The sequence below is a fragment of the Hyperolius riggenbachi genome, chromosome 4, assembly GCF_040937935.1.
Source record: "Hyperolius riggenbachi isolate aHypRig1 chromosome 4, aHypRig1.pri, whole genome shotgun sequence".
Classification (NCBI taxonomy): Eukaryota; Metazoa; Chordata; class Amphibia; order Anura; family Hyperoliidae; genus Hyperolius; species Hyperolius riggenbachi.
The window spans coordinates 329,760,964-329,787,474 of NC_090649.1; the positions used below are offsets into that span (position 1 = coordinate 329,760,964).

Here is a 26,511-nt window from a genome sequence, read left to right on the forward strand (position 1 = left end):
CAGAGACCGTAGTGATGCATTAAGAGAGTGCATGCCACTAAGGAGGAACGGGAACGGTGTTGCAAAATGCTTAACTGTGACGGCATATACAGGGGGATGAGCTCCTTGGCAGAAAATATTAACTTAACCATGTTGTCACTTCTTGCCAATGCACGTCATTTTCCATCTTCCCCACACTTCTTTCAAAATTGCACATCCGGCTGTGAATGCGGAAGTGTTGGGGAAGATGGAGAGTGGTGTGTGTGAAGAGCAATGACGAGAGGCAGTGACATAGGCAACTTAAGCCCCTTCTGCACTGAAACGTGCCCCCATACACGCTGGGAAAGGTTTGCATTTCAATAAAATGTTTCCACTCATCCCTACATGCTGCCATGTTAGCCCACAAGGTCAGTGTCCTCCCCTCATTCAGTGTACTTATTCTATCCGAATGAACATATACTTTTACTGCTGAATATTTTTTAACTCACATAGTTTTTTTTACTTATGCTGCTGGATGTTTCCTAGTACTATGTGTGAACTACTTATCCCTACAACTGTTTTCTATTCTGTACAGTTCTACAGAAGAAATTGGGGCTATATAAATAATATCAATAATAAATGTCTACATGGCATTAGATTTAAGTCTGTGACATTTTTTCTTTTACAACATACAGTATGTTCCATATCTTGAGGGGGTTTATATACCACACATATCCTATAGTCAGTGTCCTCAGTGCTTTAGGGTTATACATTTCTCTTCATCATGTTATCTCTGTTTGTCTGTAACTGACCAGCATCACAACACGGTATATAAATTTGAAAAAAAAAAGTGTATGTATGTATGTATGTATGTATGTATGCATGTATGTATGCATGTATATATGCATGTATGTATGTATATATATAAAATATAAAATATACACCAATACACACACATATACATGCTTTAAAAAATGCAAGTGTTAATCATTTATTTTCATAAATTAACAACATGCAGTGAATGAACAACCGAGAAATCTAAAGTAAATCAATATTTGATGTGACTACCCTTTGCCTTCAAAAACAGCATCAATTCGCACACAGTTTTTGAAGGAACTCGGCTTGTAGGTAGATTTTCTGTGGATGCATGCTTCCTCACATCCTTCTGTCTCTTCATGTAATCCCAGACACACTCGATGAGGTTGAGATCAGGGCTCTGTGGGGGCCATAAGATTACTTCCAGGACTTCTTGACGCTGAAGATAGTTCTTAATGACTTTGGCTGTATGTTTGGGGTCGTTGTCCTGCTGCAGAATACATTTGGGGCCAAATCAACCACCTCCCTGATGGAATTAAAGTGAACCGAGCACCTTTTTAGCACTCAGGACATTTCTATAGCACATGAAAAACGCATGCCAACAATCTGTTTCATTATTAAAATAAACTTGTATTTTACAATCAAAGGAGTTTTAATAGGCGGTTTCAGCAGCCTGACTGTTCGCAGAATTCTCAGGAAGCTAATTGTTTTATTGAACTAATTACCCAGAAGAAAACAATCTCTTTTCAACAACAAAGGGGATGGGTAATTAGGACTGTTCGAAACAGACAATGTTTTTAAAGAAACAGTCCTAATTACCCGACCCCCTTTGTTGTTGAAAAGAGATTGTTTTCTTCTGGGAAATTAGCTCAATAAAACAATTAGCTTCCTGAGATTTCTGTGGATGGTCAGGCTGCTGAAACAGCCTATTAAAACTCCTTTGATTGTAAAATACAAGGTAAAATACAAGTTTATTTTAATAATGAAACAGATTGTTGGCATGCATTTTTCATGTGCTATAGAAATGTCCTGAGTGCTAAAAAGGTGCTCGGTTCACTTTAAATGGTGGATAAGTATCTGTCTGTATTTCTCAGCATTGAGAACATGAGAACACCATTAATCCTGACCAAATCTCCAACTCCATTTGCAGAAATGCAGCCCTAAATGTTCAAGGAACCTCTACTATGCTTCACTGTTGCCTGCAGACACATTATTGTACCGCTCTCCAGCCCTTCAATGCACAAACTGACTTCTGCTACAGCCAAATATTTCAAACTTGACTCATTAGTCCAGAGCACCTGGAAATTTTTCTACAGCCCAGTTCCTATGTTTGTGTGCATAATTGAGTCGCTTGGACTCATTTCCATGTCAGAGAGTGATGATGATCACTTTTGGCTACACTCCGGACAGTAGATGGGTGTACCCGAGTACCACTGGTTTCTGACATTTCTGAGCTCATGACACTGCTTGATATATCTTTCCTAATTTCAAATGGTTATAAGCTTGATGTGCCTTTCATCTGCTGAACCAAGTTTCCTTGGCCGACCGCTGCATCTACGACCCTCAACGTTGCCGGTTTCTTTATACTTCTTCCAAGAGCTTGAACAGCACATCTTGAAACCCCAGTCTCCTTTGAAATGTTTGTCTGGGAGAGACCTTGCTGATGCAGTATAACTACCTTGGCCCATATGCAATTAGCTTTTTCTCCTGAGTTTTCTCCCAGAAGATACTTTTTCAACTTCTGTTTCAAACAACTTAATCATTATGCCATTGAAAAAGTACCAAAATGTACTATCAAAAATATTTTTAGTATTTTCTCGCTTGCTGGTGATTTAAAAGGCATCTTATTGACAACATGTGAAAATATCACCTAGGAGAAAAGTCAGGAGAAAAAGTTAATTGCATATGGGGCCTTGTTGCTGTGCTCAATCTTGCCATGACATGAAGCGGTCATCCCCAACCTCACCTTGGTAGCAGAGTTTGGCTATTCCTCACTCTGCTTTAAGCCTTCTACACAGCTGTTTCTGCTTCAGATAATGACAGTGTTTTCAACCTACATGTGGCATTGATGATCATTAGCACCTGTTTGGTATAACTGGTTTGTCAGACACCTGACTACAATCCTACAAAATCTCTGACTGTGCAAGTATACCCATAGGAGTTGATGAAGGCAAAAGGTAGTAACACCAAATATTAATTCAATTTAGATTTTACTTTTTGTTTGCTCGCTTTGATTTTGTAAATTGATAATAAACAATCATTATTATTTATTTCTGAAAGCAATCTTTGTTTACAGCATTTTTTCACACCTGCCTAAAACTATTGCACAGTACTGTATAAACCTGTAAAGCCTGGCGGATCACCTGCCTTCCCTCTGTTCCTATACCCAACAGATCAAAGTTGCGACACGAGACCCAGCAAACAACTATGGCAAAGTTAAACGCTATGACAGGCAAAGTGTCATTGCAGGAAGAGGCTTTTATATGGACATCACCCAATGAGAGCAGACATGCAAATTTCCACACATCTGAATGATTATCACTTAATCCTGTGTTACTCTGAATGAAGGCTGCAGGCTGATTGCAGATGGATAGGACTCATTACAAATCCATGCAATGCATGCAGGGATTTCAGCACTGTCTGGCTGCAGCTCAGCTGCAACAAGCCATAGGTGGATTCATGACAGCATGCTGATCTCTGAACTGCAAAGTGATTGCAGATAGCAATGACACTTATTGTGAATGCAACCAAAACTATGCAACTGGATACATGCAGAGAAATCAGAAATGCCTGAAGCATTTATCAACTCCTAGTCATCCGTTGTTGGATGGAGTCATACATGAGGTCTCCGATGTACTCAATTGGATTCAGGTCTGGGAACCAGCTGGTCCATAGCATCAATGCCTTTGTCTTGCAGGAACACACTACAGCCACATGAGGTATAGCATCGTCTTGCATTAGGAAGAACCCAGGGCCAACCGCACCAGCACATGGTCTCATGGGGTCTGAGGATCTCATCTTAATATCTAATGGCAATCAGGATAACTCTGGCGAGCACATGGATGGCTGTGCGGCCCCCCAAAGAAATGCCACCCCACAACATTACTGACCCACTGTCAAACGTGCTCAGTGTGAAAGTGCTTTTATCTGTGAGGAGCACAGGGTGCCAGTGGCAAATTTGCCAATCTTGGTGTTCTCTGGCAAATGCCAAAATGACATGCTCGGTGTTGGGCTGTAAGCACAACCCTCAGCCTGTGGACGTCGGACCCTCACAGAGTCTATTTGAGCAGACACATGCACATTTGTGGCCCGCTGGAGATAATTTTCCAGGACTCTGGCAGTGCTCCTCCTGTTCCTGCTTGCACAAAAGTGGAGGTAGTGGTCCAGTTGCTGGGTTGTTGCCCTCCTCCTGCCTCCTCCACATATCCTGATGTATTGCCTGTCTCCTGGTATCACCTCCATGCCCTGGACACTACACTGACAGACACAGCAAAACCTGTGCTGTGCTTTGTTTTACTTTGGCTTCCCTATCATACTTGTCATACTTGGAGATTAGGCGTCCTCTGAGGCAACATGGTTGCTGTGCTTCAGTTCCTCCACTGATGTGGTTCCCACACCTGGCACAGCCACAACACCAGCACAAAAGCCAATCGTTATTTAAACTCTAGATAAGCTTGCTCTTCTCAGATCTAGCATGCCTTTCCCCTAGTGTCAACATGCTGTCCTTTTTCTCCTTGACCCTGTCCTGACAGTCTGTCTGTCTCGACCTAAGTCCCTTAAAGGGAAGGTCCAAGCAAAAAAAAAAAATGAGATTCACTTACCTGGGGCTTCTACCAGCCCCATGCAGCCATCCTGTGCCCTCGTAGTCACTCACTGCTGCTCCAGTCCCCCGCTGGCAGCTTTCTGACCTCGGAGGTCAGGGCCAAATTGCGTACATTTTTACACATTCCCGCTAGTGCAGGAACATTAACACATACATTTTTACGCGTTAGTGGTGAAACGCGTAAATTTTTGTTCCTGCACTAGCTGGAATGCGTAAAAATGTATGCAATATGGCCCTGACCTCCGAGGTCAGAAAGCTGCCAGCGGGGGACTGGAGCAGCAGTGAGTGACTACAAGGGCACAGGATGGCTACATGGGGCTGGTAGAAGCCCCAGGTAAGTGAATCTCATTTTTTTTTTTTTGCTTGAACCTTCCCTTTAAGCTAGGTACCCACAGAAAGATAAGAACAGGGAACTCTGCCGCAGGATCGTTCCCAATCTATCTTTCAAAATACAACAGGCAAGATGCAAATGGGACTTGAACGAACGCGTTAAACGCTCGTTCAAGCTATACATTTCGAACAATCATTAGCACTGTGATCCGTCATGACAGACTTTTAAAAATGAATGATTGTTTCAGTTCGTCTGCTGTCATTTAAAGAATTTTCATTAACAGGAGTTACACAATATTGTGCAAAATGAAAAACTGTCTGTCAAAATAACAGACAATATTTTTTCTTTGAGTATGGATACTTACAGTGGACTTTGCCCTGCCTGCTTGTCAGCCCTGACCCCCGCCTGTTACAGTCAATTCTGTCATGTCTGCTTCTCAGTCCTGATCCAAGACTTATTGTTGACCTGGTCCTGTCAGCCTACAAATCAAGACCCTTCATTTAAATGGGACTTTTAAAATCAACCATCACAGATTTTTAATCAAAACTAACACAAAAACACAAATACTTGACTCAAATGTTAATGAAAAACAGGACGAATGTGGGGGGAGGCTACATTTGGCTACCTATAGTGCAGGGTTCATCAGGCTAGGCCTCTGGCTACCACAATGCAAAAAGCATGCTCAAGTCTGGAGTGAAGTAGGGGGATTTTTACACACTCATCCTGGGAGCAATTAATTTTTAAGTAACCTGTATGTAGCTTTGGCATCTCTGGTCTTTGAGCATTACTGCAAACAATAGAAGGTCTTGGAGAAGCTCCAGAAAAGTCAGCTCTCAGCTCCCACACCTAGAACAAGCAAGTAGCTAATGTAGAGAGAGGTTTCAAAAATATGACAAATCTGCATGCTTGTTCGGTCTATCGCTAAAATTACTAGTGGCGGAGGATCAGGCAACCTGCATTGTTCATAAGGAAATAAATATTTCAACCTCCATATATCCTTCACTTTGGGTTCTATTTAAACATTTAATCTATTACTTTCGTCTGCTTGTTAAACCCAGACGTATTAGCAGTTTATGTTCTCTAGTTGTGTGTTATTCATGCTACATACATTAAAATCAGGTGCAGCATTACACCTCAGGAGCCTACAGACACAGATGAAGCAGCCATCATTTCAAAGACAAACTAAGCAGCCACCACTCCTCCCAATTTAAAATTGAGCAGCCATCATTCTCTTCCTACATATCACCATTTCCCTGTACTACACAAACAGCCATAATTTAGCTCCACATAACACAAGCAGCCCCATAGATCACAAACAGCCATGATTCCTCCCCTTACAGACTATGCAGCAATAATTTCATAGTGATTGTCAGGAACCGGCCTGCGGCACGCCTGCGTATACGGTTCCCGGCTGCGGGTTTGACCAGATCGAGAGGGGAAGCAGCCTTAGTCAAGCTAAAACAAGGCTGTGACCCCCTCAGAACACTTCTCACTGCCACCACTAGCTGTTGCTAGACACGTTTACTCTGCTGTCTAGTGCTCAGCACGCAATCCGCGTTTTCGTACTCGGGTCAGCTTTGCGCTAAACTGAATACGAGAACGCCACGCGCACACACACACACACACACACACACACAGTTGCAATCTTACACCGTAGTGAAGCAAAACTGCTAACAGTCGTTCCGAACGATACTGTTAGACTTCCCACTCTGCTGTCGAGTGCAGAAGTGCCCCATACACACAATGCAATTACAATCTTATACGGTAGTGTTGCTCAGTCATACAATCAGGCATGGACTTATACACAGTTACACTTCAGTCTCTTCTAGGCTATGAGTGTTAGTTTAGTACAGCAGAAGTCAAACTTATTAAATAACGATTTAATATTCCAGGAAAAAAGTGGAACAATGCAGAAAATAATATATACAAAAGATGTACAAAAAACAAAAGTAAAAAGTTACAAAATAAAGGTTACAACAATACACACAAGGCTATTTGCTTAAACAGGGAAAATAACGGGGAAAAAGAAACGCTACCAGCGTTGTTTGAACGTCATTGGCGGGAGAACGCCGCTTTCGACCAGTAGTCAGGCAGCCCTAGCGTCTTTGCTATTTCTAGAGAGTTATAAGTTGTGAAGGACCTGTGCAAGTTCTTATAGGCCCATTTGGGGCCTGAGGGTACAAGTCCCACACTAATGCAATTTCCCAGACTGTGCCATCACAGTCTGCCGAGCCCCTTATCACATCTGGGCTAGCTGTGACATGCGAATTTCAAGGCTTTTCCTGTCACACTTTGCAGACTTCAAAGCAATCCTGTGTTCGTTCAAAATCCAATTTCCCCAGGCAACTATAGTCTAGTCTATACATCAAAAGATTGTATTTTTGTTACAGGTAGCAGTTTGCCTGTAATTACCTGTAAACAGACAATCACATCTGAGATTGTCTGCTATTGTACCCTCTCAAATGCAAATGTACTACAGGAGATTCAATTAGCAGCATCCAACTTCCAGAGGAACTGACTACAAAAGCTCATAGTACTTCATTCTGCCATTCAAACAAACACAGCTTTCCCCCAAAGCCAGAATGGCTGTAGCCGACATCACATATGATACAGTCAGAAAAAATGAAAAACATGGTTCTGTATTACCCCAACATCATAACTAGCTGCTATATTCCTGACAGTGATAACATACTCTTTGAACTCACCAGGAGAGTAATAGAACACCTGCCCCGACAGCACACAAGCAACCCCCCCAGCCATCAGTATGTAGGAGGAGAGGAGGTGAGCCAGCAAGCAGTTAATGTTGGCTCATTTCCATGAACTGTAGACATGTAACCCACAAATAAGGGCTCTCCTTTTACATACATCTTTATAAACACATTCATTATCATTTATCAATTAAGCACAGTATCATATTTTATATAGCAGAAATATGTAAATGTTTCTGCAAGCATCAAGGTGTCCATTTTAATGAAGAAAAAACAAAACAGTAAATGTAGTGAGTACAGAGACAATGATCAAGTACCATACTAAACTGACAAGACTCTATTTTAATTCTACAGGTTCTCTGCTTTCAGAAAATACATAACTTACAGGGTGTCACAAACGTTCATTCTATAATGAGCATTTTCTTGACCCAGGTGGAAAATGTTAAAAATGGTTTAAACATCAGACGTCCAAAGGCAATTAAGTCAATTTCATTCCAAGGACTCATGTTGTTTTGCATACACCATGACAAATGATAGCCTTCATAGACCTATCAATAGATTGCCAAGGTCTCATGAAACCTCCACATATCTTATGAATTAAGAATAATATACTTACTTTTAACAATGCTAAGGCCAAAAAAATGAGCTTCTTTAATACCCAGTGATTCACAAACTTTGTTAAATAGTTCTTGTCCTGTTGCCTTTGCCTGTATCAAAAACAATCCGATGAGATACCACAGAACACAAAAAATAAATACATAGTATATAAAAAAAAAATTCCTAAAGTAACTACGGTAGTTACATTAGTTTATAAAGCACTATGGGTATAATGAACAATGTTTCACATAACTGCATAAAGGATTCGTTTTGGCTTACTGTCTATTGTGTGACAAGTTTTCTAAGACAAACAACAAAACAAAATGCTAATGTATATGTATATTTGTATCAGTAGATAAATATGGTGACCATTGTCCACCCTTGTTTATAAAGGACTCTTTGCCTGGCTGTTATACGGGTCTTTTGGCTTTTGAGCGGTCTGAGCCACACAGCTGTCAGCAAATATCCGAATACCTATTCTGCAGAACTATTTCTATACAATGACTCCAAACGGCTACTTTATAAAGTGTTCACCAGAAAAGGCCATTATTTCTTAAACAAAACAGCATTTTGTCAGATCGACAGACTTATAAAAATGGTGAACAGCATAAATGATTGCCGCTTTCACCCAAGAGTGCCCATTTCTGCTAAAGTATCATTATTGAACAGTACTTCATTCAGTGCTGATAACTGCACAGTGGATCAGTGGAGATTAAATGCTCGACTGTCGCTTTATAGATCGCCAAAAAGCTTTCTTCACTGTCAGAAATGTAGATGACGTGGGCGATGAGGTTTCAAACATCCTGTTCACCTGTTTGCATCAGATCACCACTTTAAAGCAGTAGGATCAGCCATACTATGCCAGGGAAAAAAACACATATAAGTAGATAAATACTTGATCTACTTACATAACACATGTATTGTACTGTCCACGTTTTGATTTCAGTGAATGTTATATAGTAAATTATGAGAATTCTGTTCCTGGTGGGGGCCATGTTTTTTGCCTACAGTTAAGGCTAACTCGTGATGTCATTTCTGCCCTTTACTTTTTTTCTTGTCTCCTCCAATCGCTGAGTCGCCTCAGCCTTGCTTGTAAACACAAGTGAGTAGGGGATTAGTTTTCAGATAAGCAGCTAGGCAGGGAAATAAAGGGAAGAGGAGGAATACATTATAGATAAAAAGAACCCCCAGCAGGCAATTCTTTGGCACGACTACTAAAGGGCCAGTGCTCCTTAAGTATGTGATAACTCCAGATCATAACAGCAGAAAAAGTTTTGAAAGTTTTGAATGCAGGATTAGCATCTTTATCACTTAATACACTCAGACCAGTTGCTGTTGAAATTTGATTTTTATGGCGACGATACCGCTTTAAAGCAAATCAGAAGTGACACAATGAGATAAACTGAGTAAATAATCGGGCAATTCCATTATCATATGGGTGACTTGGTTACTAGTGTGCGTTATTTCAAAAAGTTAAATGAGAACTTTAAACCTGTGCATTGCTTTTCCTCAAGTTTTCTTTTGTATTATACAAAATTTATTTTGAGATCAGAAAACAAATGGTCATAAAAAAAAAAAGGAAAAATATATGAAATCTGTAAAGGGGGTAAACACTTTTTTACCCCACTATAGTGTGAAGTGGACTCATTACATATTACCGGTAAATCATCCTAGTATTTGGTCAGGGTAAAGCACTACTAAATGCAAGGAATTCGTTGTAGCATGAACAGAAATACTCAGATTTTTTTTGCCTTAGGTGTTACCCTTCATTATTGGTGCAAGCAGCTCAGCTGAAAAAAATCCACTTTACCATTTGCTGAAAAGTTACAGCACAACCTCAGCTAAAAATACATTTTAGAACTGGGTATATCTGGAGGTTCTTCCAGTGCCCCTGTGACCTCTGTATCCCCTCTGCTTAGCCTGCTTCTTCATGCTTTCAATGTTTTGCCCAGTTTGAGCCAGGGCACCTGGCCTGCCCTTTTTGTGCGAGCATTTTGATTGATCTCCCAAATGGCTTTGCACAACAGCTACGGCTGAGACCATTCTGGGCATGCACGATTCAAATACATTTGTAACCACACATGTGCAGGGCGCTCCCAGCGGAGGCCCCAGCACACAGCTGTGTGGGAGCAAGCAGGAAGAGGATGCGTGAGTGGACAGAGCATTTGCTGTTAACCCAAAAACGGGTGGACAAAGCACAATGACAGAGGGGAAACCAGCCAAGCTGAGGGAACACCAATGTTATGGGAGCACGGAAGAATCCACTGGTATGGCCAGCTCTGATATTTTTAGTTCATGTGTGCTTCTGTAAAACTAATATATACATGCCTAATTTATCCATACTACACAGTGAGCTTGATAAAGATTCGACTATGGAAAAGTATTAAAAGAGCTTAAAGAGATGAAAGGAGGGGGGGGGGGGGAATTATACATACCTGGGGCTTCCTCCAGGCTTATCAATTCCTTGCCGGCCTCTGCCGCCTTGTGGTTCTTCTGCAATTAACCCCAGAAAGTCCTCCGGTATGGAGTCAACTGCTCATGCACAGCCCAGCTGCGCACACGCCCCTGTCGCACACCTGTGGCTGGGAGCATACTGCGCCAGTGCAGTACTACTGCGCAAGCGTAGAATGGTCCCAGTGCAGACTGCCCCCAACTGGGCATCTTACCGAGTCCAATTGCGGAAGATCTAGGAGGCAGTGGATGACGGAGAGGGAGCGATCTGCCAGGAGGGGGCTGGAGGAAGCCCCAGGTATGTACAATTTTTTCCTCCTGCCCCATCTCAGGTACACTTTAACATTTCTGTTAGAAACTATCATACATTTTTATACATTTTTTTTTTAAATTCTTACTTCGATAGTGATATCGAGTTTTTCTCTGTTGGGCAACCATACACAGACATTCCGAGTGGCTTTCTCTGCCATAGTGGCCTGAAATAACACTTTGCTCATCATGAAAATACATCAGGTATGATTTATTCAAGTGGCACCGGGCAGAATTTTACTCTCACTTCTCAACCTTTAACTTTGTGAATAACCTAAGAAAGAGAGAAAGAGAACAAAAAAAATGTTATACAAAATAGCACATTTTTATATTCGCAGTTTGGTCCTATTTTAATTGCAACCATCATTGCAATAATACAGGTTATATTGCTATCAAAGTAAACACCACATATGCAGAGATTCTAAATACTGGACTGAGGGAGGTGCTAAAGGGAGTAGGATCTAACTTCTACTTGCTGTATTTTGCATGGTACAGCGTTATTGTAGGGTCTGGTCAGATTGACACTCCAGCGACGCCCACCTCCCAGTGAGACGGATTCCAAGCCATCGGAAATCGCGCTGCTGGCCACAGCGCGTCATCCCCCACTGCAGAGGCAAGCGGCTGGCAGTCCGCTGAGAAGCGATTTTATCACTCATGTTTGTGAGTATAACTTTTAATTGTTAATAAAATCTCCTCCACATTTAATGCACTATGGCGCGCTTCATCTTCTTTTAGTACTTCTGGTCAGATTAAAACAATGATTAATGGTTGCGTTATAGGCAACCAAAAACAGTCTACTGCCGTAGTCTGATTTCAAGGTAATTACTGGAGATATCTAAGATAGCCTCCTAAACCTTCACCAGACAACCTGTGACCTGGACCAACAAAGTACAGGATCTTCTCAAAAAATTAGCATATTGTGATAAAGTTCATTATTTTCTGTAAGGTACTGATAAACATTAGACTTTCATATATTTTAGATTCATTACACATAACTGAAGTAGTTCAAGCCTTTTATGGTTTTTCTTATTGATGATTTTGGCATACAGCTCATGAAAACCCAAATTTCCTATCTCAAAAAATTAGCATATTTCATCCGACCAATGAAAGAAAAGTGTTTTTAAAACAAAAAAAGCCAACCTTCAAATAATTGTGTTCAGTTATGCACTCAATACTTGGTCGGGAATCCTTTTGCAGAAATGACTGCCTCAATGCGGCGTGGCATGGAGGCAATCAGCCTGTGGCACTGCTCAGGTGTTATGGAGGCCCAGGATGCTTCAATAGCGGCCTTCAGCTCATCCAGAGTGTTGGGTCTTGCGTCTCTCAACTTTCTCTTCACAATATCCCACAGATTCTCTCAGGATGATTGCCTCCATGCCACGCCGCATTAAGCCATGGTCACATTTTAGAGACATGTATTATACAAAGTGCAAATCACCACTGAAGACAAAACTAACTGTATTCTACGTACATCTATAGAATCAAAGGATTGAGAAAAGCCTATGTTTTAAGCAGGTCATATTGCAGTGACCAGCATGTTACATGCTACCAGCACAGCTGTATACTGCAAGTCAAAAGGCTGCAGAGGACAAGATATCAGGGAAAGTTTCTAGGGTAACCAGAGACACTACCTTCATATCTTCACTTTTATCATATCTTCCTACATTCCACCCGTGTGTCTGATGTCATTTCACCAGCTCATGTACTTCACACAAATAGAGCAATCTGCTATATGCTTTTTAGAGCTGGTCTAGGAGATGCAATAATAATAGAAACATTTCTGCATGATCGGTGAAACAATTAATACTTACCCGATACTTATCGTTTAGCTGCAGCATTAATCAGACAAAAGACTACCAAAGACTACAATAAGGAACGGTGGGCTGTATTTCACACCTCCTGCTTGCCAGCCTGCTGCAGACTACCAGTTTACGAAGTAGCAGTAGATGGTCACAAAATAAAATTGGCTGCTCTATGTCTACTAGTGATAAATACTGGTGGTAATCACTTACTTAATTTAAGTGAATGGAGTATTAGATCACTCCTTTAGGTTATTACAGTATGGGAATGAAAGCACTTATCTTTCAACTATTACCTTACTATAACTCTTCTTTATTGTGTAGCAAGCAATACCTGTATTTTTTGTATTCATGTTTGTATTCTCACTCTGTACAGCTCCACAGTAGATTATAGCGCTATATAAATCGTGAATAGCAATAAGTGTGAAAAGCAAAATATAGCGGCAGAAAACTGGAACACAGAAGTGCAAGAATGCAATTTGCACATTGAAAACATGATGGCAGGCAGCTGAGCATTTACATTCCACACAGCATTCTGACATCTCCTCCCACCCAAGGAATTCTGTGAAGGGTAGGAGCAAAAGAGTGTGTATGAGCGTGAGAGATGGGATGGACAGAAAATAAAGAGAGAGAGAGCGAGAGAATTCTGTTGTTCATAGTCCTCAAACGTATCCAATGGTAAAGTATAAGTATTGCACGTTTGTATGGCTGTGTTCACAAAAACCCAGTAACAATATTTAACACTGCCATTGTCCATGTTCAAGTAATCATTGTACCTACAGACACAGTCTGGCAATTTTTGGTCAAAGGCATACCAGGTACGGACCTAGCGTGCCATCTGATATCTAGGGCACCATACTGGGTAAAATACACTTATCTTCAATTAAAACAATGGTCTGAGTCACAACAAACATGAATTCCACAGGAAGCTGTGTTGCTTTATTACGTGCTGCTACTTGCCGCAATGCCAAGTCCACACGGCAGTTACCTGTGGAAGCACTGCTGGTGCTCTGTCCAGCCAGTGATCTTGCTCAGGTGCAGGTCTTTGCCGGGACCATAGGCTTCCACTCCTGCATGCTGCTGTGCTCTCCGTTTGCTCCCAGCTACATGCATTGCTGTGGAGGGGACTGGGAGAAGACATGAAAACTCCATCATGCAGAATGGGAGCCATTAATTCCAGCCATGGGCAATTCTAGGGGTAGGTAAGGGGGATCACTGCCTGGGCACAGAGGAAGTAGAAGCTGGGCACATGCAGAGAGAGCACAGCGGAACAAGGGGAAAGGAAGTCACCACCCAGGCCGAGAGAAACATAAGCGATCTGGCACTTCGGCACCTTGGTTTCCACGGCTGCAGAAGGCAGCGGCGGTTTACATGGTGACGAACATCACTGTAGCTATTGGAGTTCAGGAGCTCACAGAGGAAGACGGATCACGTGTCTCTCCTGGCCTAGATGGTGGCTTACTTTTTCTGAAAATATCCTAGGATAATGGATGTGCCACATATTTCTTTTTCTGCACCTGCAATTTGTGTCACTTACATCTGGGTTATCTAAGCACATTAACTTTTCATGTTAAAGTTGGCGGCTTTCTTCAGAATGGAAAAAAGTTTACATACCATACTTGGATACCATTCTTCAGTCTCCTCAGACAACACATTTGCTGTTCTCCAAGATACATATAGAGAAAATGCATGTGGAGGTCCTGAGGTGGATTATAAACAGAAGTCCGCTCTAAATCATAACCAGCAAAATATATTTTTAGGTGTCAACCTTAAAAAGGCTTTTTCCTACTCCCAACTTCCTGTAAAGAACAAAGATACAGAAAGCAATAGAATTTCAAAAATACCTTTCAGCTAGGTAAACCAGGGCTGTGGAGTCGGTCCAAAAATCCACCGACTCCGACTCCTCAGTTTAGGATTCCACCGACTCAGACTCCTCGACTCCGACTCCTCTAATTTGCATATTACAATTTTGTTGATTAACCACCTTAGCGGTGTGGACGAGCTCAGCTCGTCCATTACCGCCAGAGGGTGCCGCTCAGGCCCTGCTGGGCCGATTCTTACCAAATAAAAAGCAGCACACGCAGCCGGCACTTTGCCAGCCGCGTGTGCTGCCTGATCGCCGCCGCTCTGCGGCGATCCGCCGCGAGCAGCGGCGAAAGAGGGTCCCCCCAGCCACCTGAGCCCTGCGCAGCCGGAACAAATAGTTCCGGCCAGCGCTAATGGCTGGATCGGAGGCGGCAGACGTCAGGACGTCGGCTGACGTCCATGACGTCACTCCGCTCGTCGCCATGGCGACGAAGTAAGCAAAACACGGAAGGCCGCTAATTGCGGCCTTCCGTGTTACTTTTGGCCACCGGAGGCGATCAGAAGAACGCCTCCGGAGCGCCATCTAGTGGGCTTTCATGCAGCCAACTTTCAGTTGGCTGCATGAAATAGTTTTTTTTTTAATTTAAAAAAAATCCTCCCGCAGCCGCCCTGGCGATCTTAATAGAACGCCAGGGTGGTTAAAAGTATGTAACGTGAAATTCGTCTCTTAACTGCCAACGCTTAGGAATTTTACAAGACAACTGAAGTGAGAAGAATATGTAGACTACTATATTTATTCCCTTTAGACTAAAACTAGTCCTTGGTAAGAGTACTTGTAAAAGGTACAAACCGGAACAAAGAACATCTATTAGGCCCTAGGCAATGTAAGTGTGGATGCATGTAAGAATGATGTGCAGGTACTCTGCAGGAGAATGAGGAGATTCTTCCTCTATTACACATTCTTCATGTACAATCTGAACCAGATTTATGGGTGATAGACAACACCTCTGTGTTCAATGTACACAACATTCTCAGTGGATTCCCTGAAGCTCTGTGGGGAGTGCATATGTAGGGTATAGGACTACTGTGTAACAAAGAAAACCTGAGACAGATGAAATTAAAGTTTTGGACATACCTGGTACTTCCTCCAGCCCCCTTCAGGCTAATCAGTTCTCCTCCGCCACCTGGATCTTCTGCTATGAGTCCAGGTACTTGAGCCAGTCTGGCGTAGTGCGCATGCACACACTCCGCCGCTGGGAGCGTACTACACCTGCGCAGCACTATTACGCAGGTGCAGAACGCTCCTGGCTGTAGGAGCGGCATGCGGCCGTACTGCGCTGACTGGCTGAATTACCAGGACTCGTAGCAGAAGATCCAGGTGGCGGAGGACAGCGAGGGACTGATTGGCCTGAAGGGGGCTGGAGGAAGCCCCAGGTATGTATAAAAGTTTACTTTTCATCCGTCTCAGGTACCCTTTAATTTGTAGTCACCAAACCAAATTTTAACAACATATCAAATTATTAGATGTCATGAGCAAAGGGAGTGCATACATTTGCATAAATCAGAATCAACGCAGAATTATTTACATCTCATTGACCATCTCTATTAGTGACACAGCTACACATCAGGCTTTATACTTACAGCATAGATGTTATTTCGTATATAGAAGAGATTCCTGTGTACACATTATATATACAGTCACAATCAGATGTGTATATCTGACTTTAAAAATACAGGGACTGCTTTATTGAAGCAGCACAAGTAACTAATTTTGATTGGTTTATTTCATTTTTGTGGACTGAGCACAGCTATTACTGTATATATACTGTGTATATACACTATTTTTAATGACTATGTGAGAAATAGAACATTTTATCATATTTTCTATTTTAATTACAGTTACAAATTCATTAGGAGTCAGAATCGGTGCATTTTTTCCCGACTTCGACTCCAGGCACCCAAAATTGCTCCGACTCCGACTCCACAACCCTGAGGTAAAACCAGAAGTTGCCCCTTATGCCCCGCCTTCATTAGTCATCCTCATCAATCTCTAGAAAGGGGTAGAACTGGATCCCTCAGAACAACATTATACTAACAACTGATGGATAACAACCTTGGGGGATGAGCAGCCCTAGGCTCTAAAATATTTCAAGGTATGTAAAATATTTTAGAGCCAAACCACTAGACATCAGGGAAATCTATCTGGACTAGGTAGGAGAGACCACTAGACACCAAGGAAATCTATATGGGCTAGGGAGGGGAGACCACTAGACACCAGGGCATGATAAATGGACTAGGGAGGGAGCTACTAGACTCCAGGGAATTCTACTTGAGCTATGGAAGGGGGGGGGGGGGGAGGGACACTAGACTCCAGGGAATGTTATAAGGGCAAGGAAGGGGAGACCACTTGACACTAGCGAACGCTATAAGGGGGGGGGGGGCATCTAGACAGCAGAGAATGCTGTAGTTCTGTAGTTGTCATTCCATCCTGTTCTGATACAACGTGTGTGTGTGTGTGTGTGTGTGTGTGTGTGTGTGTGTGTGTGTGTGTGTGTGTGTGTGTGTGTGTGTGTGTGTGTGTGTGTGTGTGTGTGTGTGTGTGTGTGTGTGTGTGTGTGTGTGTGTGTGTGTGTGTGTGTGTGTGTGTGTGTGTGTGTGTGTGTGTGTAATGAAAATGTACTGGACAGAACTAGAATGTAACTGTACACATTTTTATCTGACGTCTGTAAACCCAGCCTAATTCTTGAAATTTTGATTTTGTTTTGGAAACCATGCCTTCCTTTTCTTTGAATCACAGAAGATAACTCACAAGTTTTGCGCAAGGACGGGGCCACGCACAGGACTCAGTTGGCCAGCATTCTGAGGGGTACAGCAGTGAAATGCAACAGACTGGAAAGACAGCTAAGGACCTGACAGACTACAGGATGCAGGAAGAAACCCCAAGTTAAACTGAATGCCTTTGATTCACATAAAGAGAACCTGAGATTGGGATTGAAACCTCAGACAGCAAACCAGCGCTGCGTAATATGTTGGCGCTTTATAAATACAATAAATAAATAATAATAAATAAACCTAAGAAAAATAAAAAATATATACATACCTCAAAAACAAGCATTTAATATGGTGTTAATAAGACATGTATTATAGGTACATCCTGAACATGTTTTCCAGAAATGTAATGCAATTATCTGAATTCTAGGGTTTCCCCATAAGACATCATCCCGAGTGATATGCCAGTATTATAGAAATTTCGGGCTAGTTTAACACTGGGGCATTGCGCTACATACATATCCTTTAACCACTTCACCCCAAAAGGCGGTTTTTACCCTAACGGACAAGAGCGATTTTCACCTTTCAGTGCTCTTCCCTTCATTTGCCAATAGCTTAATCACTACTAATCGTAATGAAATGATCTATACCTTGCTTTTTTCAGCACCAATTGGGCTTTTTGGGGTTGATATTTGTTTTCAGTAATGACTTTATTTTCTATGCATTTTAAAGGGGAAAAACAAGGAAAATGAAAAAAATACACTATTTCTCCAATTTCATCCCCTATGGTTTTAATATAAAAACACTGCTACTGTGCATAACACCCACACATTTTATATGCCTATTTGTCCTGGTTATCACAAAAATTTAATTATGTCCCTAGTACAAAGTATGGTGACAATATAATATTTGGAAATAAAGGTGTATTTTTTCTTTGGTTGTTTTATTTTTTTTCACTATTTTCACGTGCATGGGAATGCCCGTGCATGCGCAGGAGCGCGCACGTGCACAGCAGCAGCAGCAGCACTGTCTGACTTTTAAAAAGGTCGTGGAGCCATTAAGAGGCTCTAGCAGGACGTTTTATAAGTCAGCTTGTCATTAAGTGGTTAAATACAGGATCGCAATAGAGGGGAAAAGCCACACCACGGAGTACACAACTAGTGCGACTAGTGCCGCATACAGCGAAACATACAGTACATAAACATAAAAAGTATGCTTTAGCATAACTGTAAATGCATGTTAACTGGTATCGCACAGCATTCCCTTACATTACTCCAACTGATTCTGCAGCACCGCTAATGCGCAGATGAGAATGTACTATTAAAGCATTAGCACATGGCGTTTGCTATGCAAAGATGTTGTCTAACATAACAATGTGAAAGGTAACCTTAAGGTAGCCATACACTGGTCGATTTGCCATCAGATTCGACTAACTGACAGATCCCTATCTGATCGAATCTGATCAGAGAGGGATCGTATGGCTACCTTTACTGCAAACAGATTGTGAACCGATTTCAGCCTGAAACCGTTCACAATCTGTTGTGGTGGTGGTGCTGCCGCCGCTCCCCCCGCCCGCATACATTACCTGCTCCGCCGGCGCGACTCCAGTCCCAGGTCACCGCTGCTCCGTCTCCGCTCTGGTCTCCGGCCCCGGCATGCTTTACTTCTTCCTGCCCGGCAGGAAGTTTAAACAGTAGAGCGCCTTCTACTGTTTAAGCTTCCTGCCGGGCCGGAGGAACTGAAGCATGCCGGAGACCAGCGCGGACACGGAGCAGCGGTGACCGGGCGTAGACGTGCCGGCGGAGCAGGTAATGTATGCGGCTCTATTGCGTCGGGCACTCGAACGCCGCTAGCGACGCGCTCCCTACCCGTGGGTGATCGACGCTAATTTTCCGCACGGAGCGATCGGACGAAAAGGATCGAAATTCGGCGTGTAGCGCGAACGATTGGCAGCAGATTCGATACCAGTGATCGAATCGGCTGTCGAAACGGCGGCGAATCGAGCCAGTGTATGGCCACCTTTAGAGCCCATTTCCATTATAGCCCTGCATGGCACAACTAGAGGGATTTGGATGCGTCTCTTATCACAGCATGGACTCTTGCGAGACACATACAGAGTGTGCTCTGGGCATTCAATTGGCAATTTACTAACATGAAAAGGAACATTGCCCATGGAAACAGCACTACTCAATTTTTACGATTAATTCATTTTACTGGAAAAAAAAAAAAAAAAATACAAAAAAAATACAAAAAAATATCTACACAAGATTGCAGAAAATGTAAAAACAATTAAAACTTTCACACCACTCAGATGACCAACTGATTATCATACATTTGTATTTTCTTAATAACAACTTTAGAATATTTGAGATAAAAGGAAAACAAATTTTGTAACAAATTTCATGACACAAAAGAGCGAGAGAGCCTTGCCGTCATGACTCGCTCTTTTGTGTCATGAAATTTGTTACACATTTATTCATATTCCTTTTGTCACTGTAATTACTAATTCAGTATTTTGTACTGATTCTGTATTTTGTTTATTGGTGTACACCATTGTCTGTATTATTTTGTACCCCATGTTTGTTCCTTACTTTGTACAGCGCCACGGAATATGTTGGCGCTTTATAAGTCAATAATAATAATAATAATAATAATAATAATAATAATAATAATAATAGTAGCAGTAGAAGGAAAGAAGAATCAGATGTTGCCATTTTAAGTCCGAGCTCTGACAATTTTCGATCACTAGCACAAAGTACAAAACCTAATCTATCAGACTTTCTGTGTGGTACCAAATTCATGCAATTAACTACACATAATCAGGCATGCTTATTGTGTGCATCTGTTACAGTGTAGCAGGTCGTTTAGTGGGGGGAGGGGGAAAGCTCTAGAGTAGACCAACAGAGGTACCAACTGTCCACAAGAGATTTTCAATTACATGGTTGCACAAATCAAGGATCTTTTTTATCCACAGCCTTTTGTCTCAGGAATTTGCTAAAATTGCTTAGAAGGACAAACACTGGGGCTAAAGCTTGATTGTGATTGTACTAACTTATTTTTTTATTATGTTACTATACATCTATGACCCATGACCCTTTACTACACCTGTGGAAAGAATCCCCAAGCAGAACTTCTACAGCTGAGAATATTAGCATTATTTGTTACACTAAAGGCAGCCATACACTGGTCGATGTGCCATCAGATCGACCAGCTGACAGATCCCTATCTGATCGAATCTGATCAGATAGGGATCGTATGGCTGCCTTTACTGCAAACAGATTGTGAATCGATTTCAGCCTGAAACCGATCACAATCTGTTCAGCTGCTCCTGCCGCCTGTCCCCCCCCCCCCCCCCCCCCCGTATACATTACCTGATGCGGGCTCCCGGGCATCTTCTCGGCATCTTCTCAGCGCTGCACCCGCTCCATCCCGGCGCTTCCTGTGTCACTCCGTGACCAGGAAGTTCAAATAGAGCGCCCTCTATTTAAACTTCCTGGGTCACTGCAGTGACCCAGGAAGCGCCGGGATGGAGCGGGTGCAGCGCTGAGGAAGATGCAGAGAAGACGCCCGGGAGCCCGCATCAGGTAATGTATTTTTCATCGGATCGGCCGCCGCTAGCGACGCGCACTTTACCCGCGGAAGATCGAGGGTAATTTCCCGCACGGCGCGATCGACGGACCGATCCGATTTCGGGAGGAAATCGGATCGTCGGCGGCGTTTACCGCGAACGATTGGCAGCAGATTCGATCCCAGGATCGAATCTGCTGTCGAAATGGCCGGGAATCGGGCCAGTGTATGGCCACCTTAATGCTAGGCATACACGGCTCGACCGCAGGCTTATCAATCGAGCTGCTGATGGCTCGATTGATAATATCCGACAGGTCTGATGACCTGCCGGATAGATTCCCTGTTCGATCCCCGTGGGCGGACAATAGCAGGGAATCGAGCGGCTGATAAGGGAAGCCCGCGGGGACGAGCAGGGATTGACCCACGCGCACGAGCGGTGACGCGCCGGCATGGAGCCGCTGGATCGATGCCGGCGCATAAACGTGCCGTGTATGCCCGGCATAATAAAGGTGGCCATACACTTATATTTGCAGCAGATTCAACCATCAGATAGATTTCTGCCAGATGCCCATCAGTTAGAATCTGACAGGAATGTATCTGATGTGTGCCACACAGTAGGAATCTAATTTCAATAGATTTCAGAATGAAATTGATTGAAATTCGATCGAAATGCAGTGTTGCACCATTCGATCCAATGCAAACCTATGGGCCATCGATCGGCTGCCAGCAGCCGTTGACCCAGATTTTCCATCCGGACCGATCGATCAAATTGATCAAAATCGGCCGGAAATTGATCTACTGATCATGCTTTCTGCTGCATCGATTTCTAGCCGATTCGATCAAAACGGTCGAATCGCCCGTTGATCAATGGCTAAAATCGATCAGTGTATAGCCTGGTGAAGTTGTGCAATTCACCACTCACTGAATATCATAAATATCATGTATATGAAATGAGATCTGTGTTATGTGGAAGCTGCCATCTTTAAACCTTTAAAATCAAACGCTACTTGCCTGGCTATTTCATATGGACTCATTTCCCCAAAGAAAAACTGGCCCAAGACAATGGTAGGGAGTACATTGTAAGCTCCTCTGAGGGACAGTTAGTGACATGACTTCATAGGACTATGAAGTATGTTAAAGGGAACCTAAACTGAGTAGAATATGGATTTTTCCTTTTAAAATAATACCAGTTGCCTGACTCTCCTGCTGATCCTGTGTCCCTAATACTTTTAGCTACAGCCCCTCAACAAGCATGCAGATTAGGTGCTCTGACTGAAGTCAGACTGGATTAGCTAAATGCTTGTTTCAGGTGTATGATTCAGCCACTACTGCACCCAAAGAGATCAGCAGGGGTGTCAGGCAACTGGCATTGTTTAAAATGAAACATCCATATTCCTCTCAGTTAAGTTTCCCTTTAAGAAGAGGCGAAGTCTTATATAAATATTAGACTTCTGAAGACTTCAGAAGTCTGTACACCACAAACAGTACTGTGTCTACTCACAGCAGCATAGGAAGCCACTGCTATCCTTCTTTCCTTCAAACACCTCAGCATACTGACCATAAAAGGTGGTCCTACACCAGTAGATGGCCACTTAACGTGCCCAAAGCAAGACTGACTAAAGCCTAATCTACACGGAGCGATCCGGCGACTCGATTAGCCGCCGGACCGACTCTGCCGCATCCCCGCCGCGTCCGGTTCGATCTCACCTCGTCCCCGCTTATCTTCCGCTCGACTCCCTGCCTGAGATCTGATCAGAGACAGATCTATTCCTGCCACGCATATATGTATCCTAAAACTTAATATGAGTAAAACAGAACTAATAATTTTTCCCACAGTCTCTGGCCACCTCTCTGCCTGAAGTAACTATAAAATGTTAAAACCACTCCCATAACTTCAGTTCCCAAAACACGGTGCTTAGGGGTAATATTCGACTTATCTCTCTCTTTTATTTCTCATCTTAACTCTATAACCAGCTCCTGCCATCTCCAACTCAAAAATATATCTCGCATCCGTCCCTTTCTCACTCAAGACACAACCAAAATGTTAATACATGCTCTTATAATTTTTTGTCTGGACTACTGCAACATACTACTTTGTGGACTACCTTCTAACAAACTGCTCCAGTCGGTACTGAACTCATCTGCTCGTCTCATTCATCTTTCTTCTCGATCTTCTTCTGCTGACCCTCTTTGTCAAGCTCATCACTGGCTGCCAATTAACCAGAGGATCCAGTTCAAACTCCTAACCCTAACCTACAAAGCTCTCCAAAATCTCTCTCCCTGGTACATATCCTCACTAATTTCCAGATACAAACCCAATTGCAATCTCAGATCTGCACACGATCTTCTGTTGTCCTCTTCTAGAATCACCTCCTCACATTCACGCTTACAAGATTTTGCACGCGCTTCACCCCTTCTCTGGAATGCCCTCCCACAACACATCCGCCACTCGCCAACCTTTGTTACTTTTAAACGCTCTCTAAAAACTGATTTGTTCCGACAAGCATATGCGCTACCTTAAGCCACTTCCCTTTGTCCTAAGATCATATTGCACTCCTACTAGTTATCCTAAAACACACTGCCTGTATATATTTTATGGTATACTACCCCTCCTCTTGTTTCCCCCCATTCCCTTTAGATTGTAAGCTCGCAAGGGCAGGGCTCTCTCCCCCTTTTGTGTCTTGGAAATCATTATACATTTTATTCATCATGTTACTTTTATCACTGTCATTACCACTTCTGTATTTTGTATTATGTGGGCCATATGCAATTCTCTTTTTCTCCTGAGTTTTCTCCTTGGTGATATTTTGTAACTTGTTAATAAAATGCCTTTTAAAGAGACTCTGAAGCGAGAATAATTCTTGCTTCAGAGCTCATAGTTAGCAGGGCACGTGTGCCCCTGCTAAACCGCCGCTAAACGGGGGTCCCTTCACCCCCAAACCCACTCCCGCAAGACTTGGTCGCAAAGTTGGTCGTGAAATTAGGCAGGGCTAACGGCTGCAGCCCTGCCTCCAGTCGCGTCTATCAGACGCGCATCGCCGCCTCTCCCCCGCCCCTCTCAGTGAAGGAAGACTGAGAGGGGCGGGGGAGAGGCGGAGGTACGCGTCTGATAGGTTAGCCCTGCCTCAATGCGGAAGAGATTCGGCTCTGTACGGGGGTGGGTTTGGGGGTGAAGGGTCCCCCGGTAAGCCGCGGGATAGCGTCGGTTTAGCAGGGGCACACATACTCCTGTTATCTATGAGGTCTGAAGCGAGATTTATTCTCGCTTCAGACTCTCTTTAAGCTACCAGAAAGCAAGAAAATACTAAAAATTACTTTGATATCACACATATATAGATATATATATATATATATATATATATATATATATATATATATATATATATATATATATATATATATATATATATATATATATATATATATATCTCCACAAAGCAAGGGCTGAATTGGCACCTATGCTCCGTGACCCGGCGGCATGTACATACACATAACATCCCACTGGGTCACAGGCCTGGGTGTTCATGTATGAAGTTGGAAGAACACAGGCTGGACGGAATGCATTGGCCAGACAGGTGAGTGCATTCCACTGCCACGAGTACTCTGAAATTCCAGGTCAGTACATCAGATCTGATCTAGCCATAACTTGGCCACATTCACAGTGACCGTTGCATTCCCCGTGACAGCAGGAACACAATGAATTGGGAAAGCAGCACCGCACATTACCTGCGCGTTGCGTTGTATACAGAAAAGTATGCTTTACTATAAGCATTAATGTGCGCATTTTGCAGTAGCACACTGCATTCAGTGCTTTACCATGCCTCGCTCCAGTGTTCTGCAACGCAATCGCCACACTGTGAACATCGCATAGGTGGTGCATTGCAGAGCAGCGAAGCACGTTACAGAGAGGCTGTTATTCTGATCAAGGCTGAAGAAATCTAGAGTTTTTGGCACGGAAGGGTTCATTCATCTGCAAGGATATTTAGGAAATGCCTGGTCAGTGTCAGAAATGCTCACCGAACACCCCTTTTGAACAGTAGTGTGACTAAACCTGTCCTATAAATTCACTTATGAGTGTGTTCTGTTTTAACCTCCCCGGCGTTCTATTGAGATCGCCAGGGAGGCTGCGGGAGGGTTTTTTTTTTAATTTAAAAAAAAAACTATTTCATGCAGCCAACTGAAAGTTGGCTGCATGAAAGCCCACTAGAGGGCGCTCCGGAGGCGTTCTTCCGATCGCCTCCGGCGCCCAGAATAAACAAGGAAGGCCGCAATGAGCAGCCTTCCTTGTTTGGCTTTCCTCGTCGCCATGGCGACGAGCGGAGTGACGTCATGGACGTCAGCCGACGTCCTGACGTCAGCCGCCTCCGATCCAGCCCTTAGCGCTGGCCGGAACTGATTGGTCCGGCTGCGCAGGGCTCGGGCGGCTGGGGGGACCCTCTTTCGCCGCTGCTCGCGGCGGATCGCCGCAGAGCGGCGGCGATCAGGCAGCACGCGCGGCTGGCAAAGTGCCGGCTGCGTGTGCTGCTTTTTATTTGAGGAAAATCGGCCCAGCAGGGCCTGAGCGGCAGCCTCCGGCGGTGATGGAAGAGCTGAGCTCGTCCATACCGCTCAGGAGGTTAATACCAGCAAATCATTCCTGACAAGATACAGCACAGTCAATTACAAACCGGAGACATGCAACAGTCAAGTTACATACAAATTCTAAATAAGGCTTAGTGCACACTGAGCGGTTTTCGTAGCGTTTTTAGAACCGCTTGTGGATTTGAAAACGCTTTGGGTAATGTATTTAACCCTCCTGGCGGTCTAATGATTTCCGCCAGGAGGCAGCGCAGCAGTTTTTTTTTTTTTTCAAATCATGTAGCGAGCCCAAGGCTCACTACATGATAGCCCCCCACCCGCTTCGATCGCCTTCGACAATCTCCGATCAGGAAATCCCGTTCAAAGAGAGTCCCGATCCACCCCTCAGCGCTGCCTGGCACTGATTGGCCAGGCAGCGCACAGGGTCTGGGGGGGCGCGCAGCGCGACGAATAGCAGCGATCGAGCGCGGGGGGCGGCGGCGATCGGTGTGCTGATGCAGCTAGCAAAGTGCTAGCTGCGTTCAGCAAAAAAAAAAAAAAAATTAAGCAAAAATCGGCCCAGCAGGGCCTGAGAAAACCTCCTGTGCGGCTTACCCCGTTACCGCCAGGAAGGTTAAATGGGCTGGTGCACACCAGAGCGGTAGGCGTTTTGCAGAAACACATACTCCCGGGCTGCAGCATTTTTTTGGATTTCGGAGGCGTTTTTGCCTCCAATGTTAAGTATAGGAAAAACGCAAAACGCTTGATAAAACGCTAGATCAGAGCGGTTTTCCAGGCGTTTTTGTTACAGTAGCTGTACAGTAACAATATCTGTAATCTGCTACAAAAAAAAAAAAAAAAAAAAAAAAAAAAAAAACGCAAAATGCTTCATAAGAAGGAAAAAAAAGCTTCAAAAACCGCTAGCGTTTTGCGGATCTTCTAGTGGTTTTTGGTGTGCACTAGGCCTAAGGGCTCGTTCACACTGTCTATGAATTCCGACAAGTGCAATCAGATTTTGAT

At 43.4% G+C, this 26,511-nt stretch overlaps 1 protein-coding gene across 1 annotated transcript in view; it reads right to left on the minus strand.

Annotated features, from left to right (window-relative positions):
- The window catches only part of FRMD1 (FERM domain containing 1), a 109,414-nt gene that overhangs the window by 73,826 nt on the left and 9,077 nt on the right, over positions 1–26,511 (minus strand). The window contains exons 2-3 of the mRNA XM_068231806.1: positions 11,083–11,267; positions 8,253–8,343 (exon numbers count right to left, since the gene is read on the minus strand). Coding sequence (XP_068087907.1) covers positions 8,253–8,343; positions 11,083–11,184 — 193 coding nt within the window. The 5' untranslated portion in view covers positions 11,185–11,267. The remainder of the gene's footprint in view (positions 1–8,252; positions 8,344–11,082; positions 11,268–26,511) is intronic.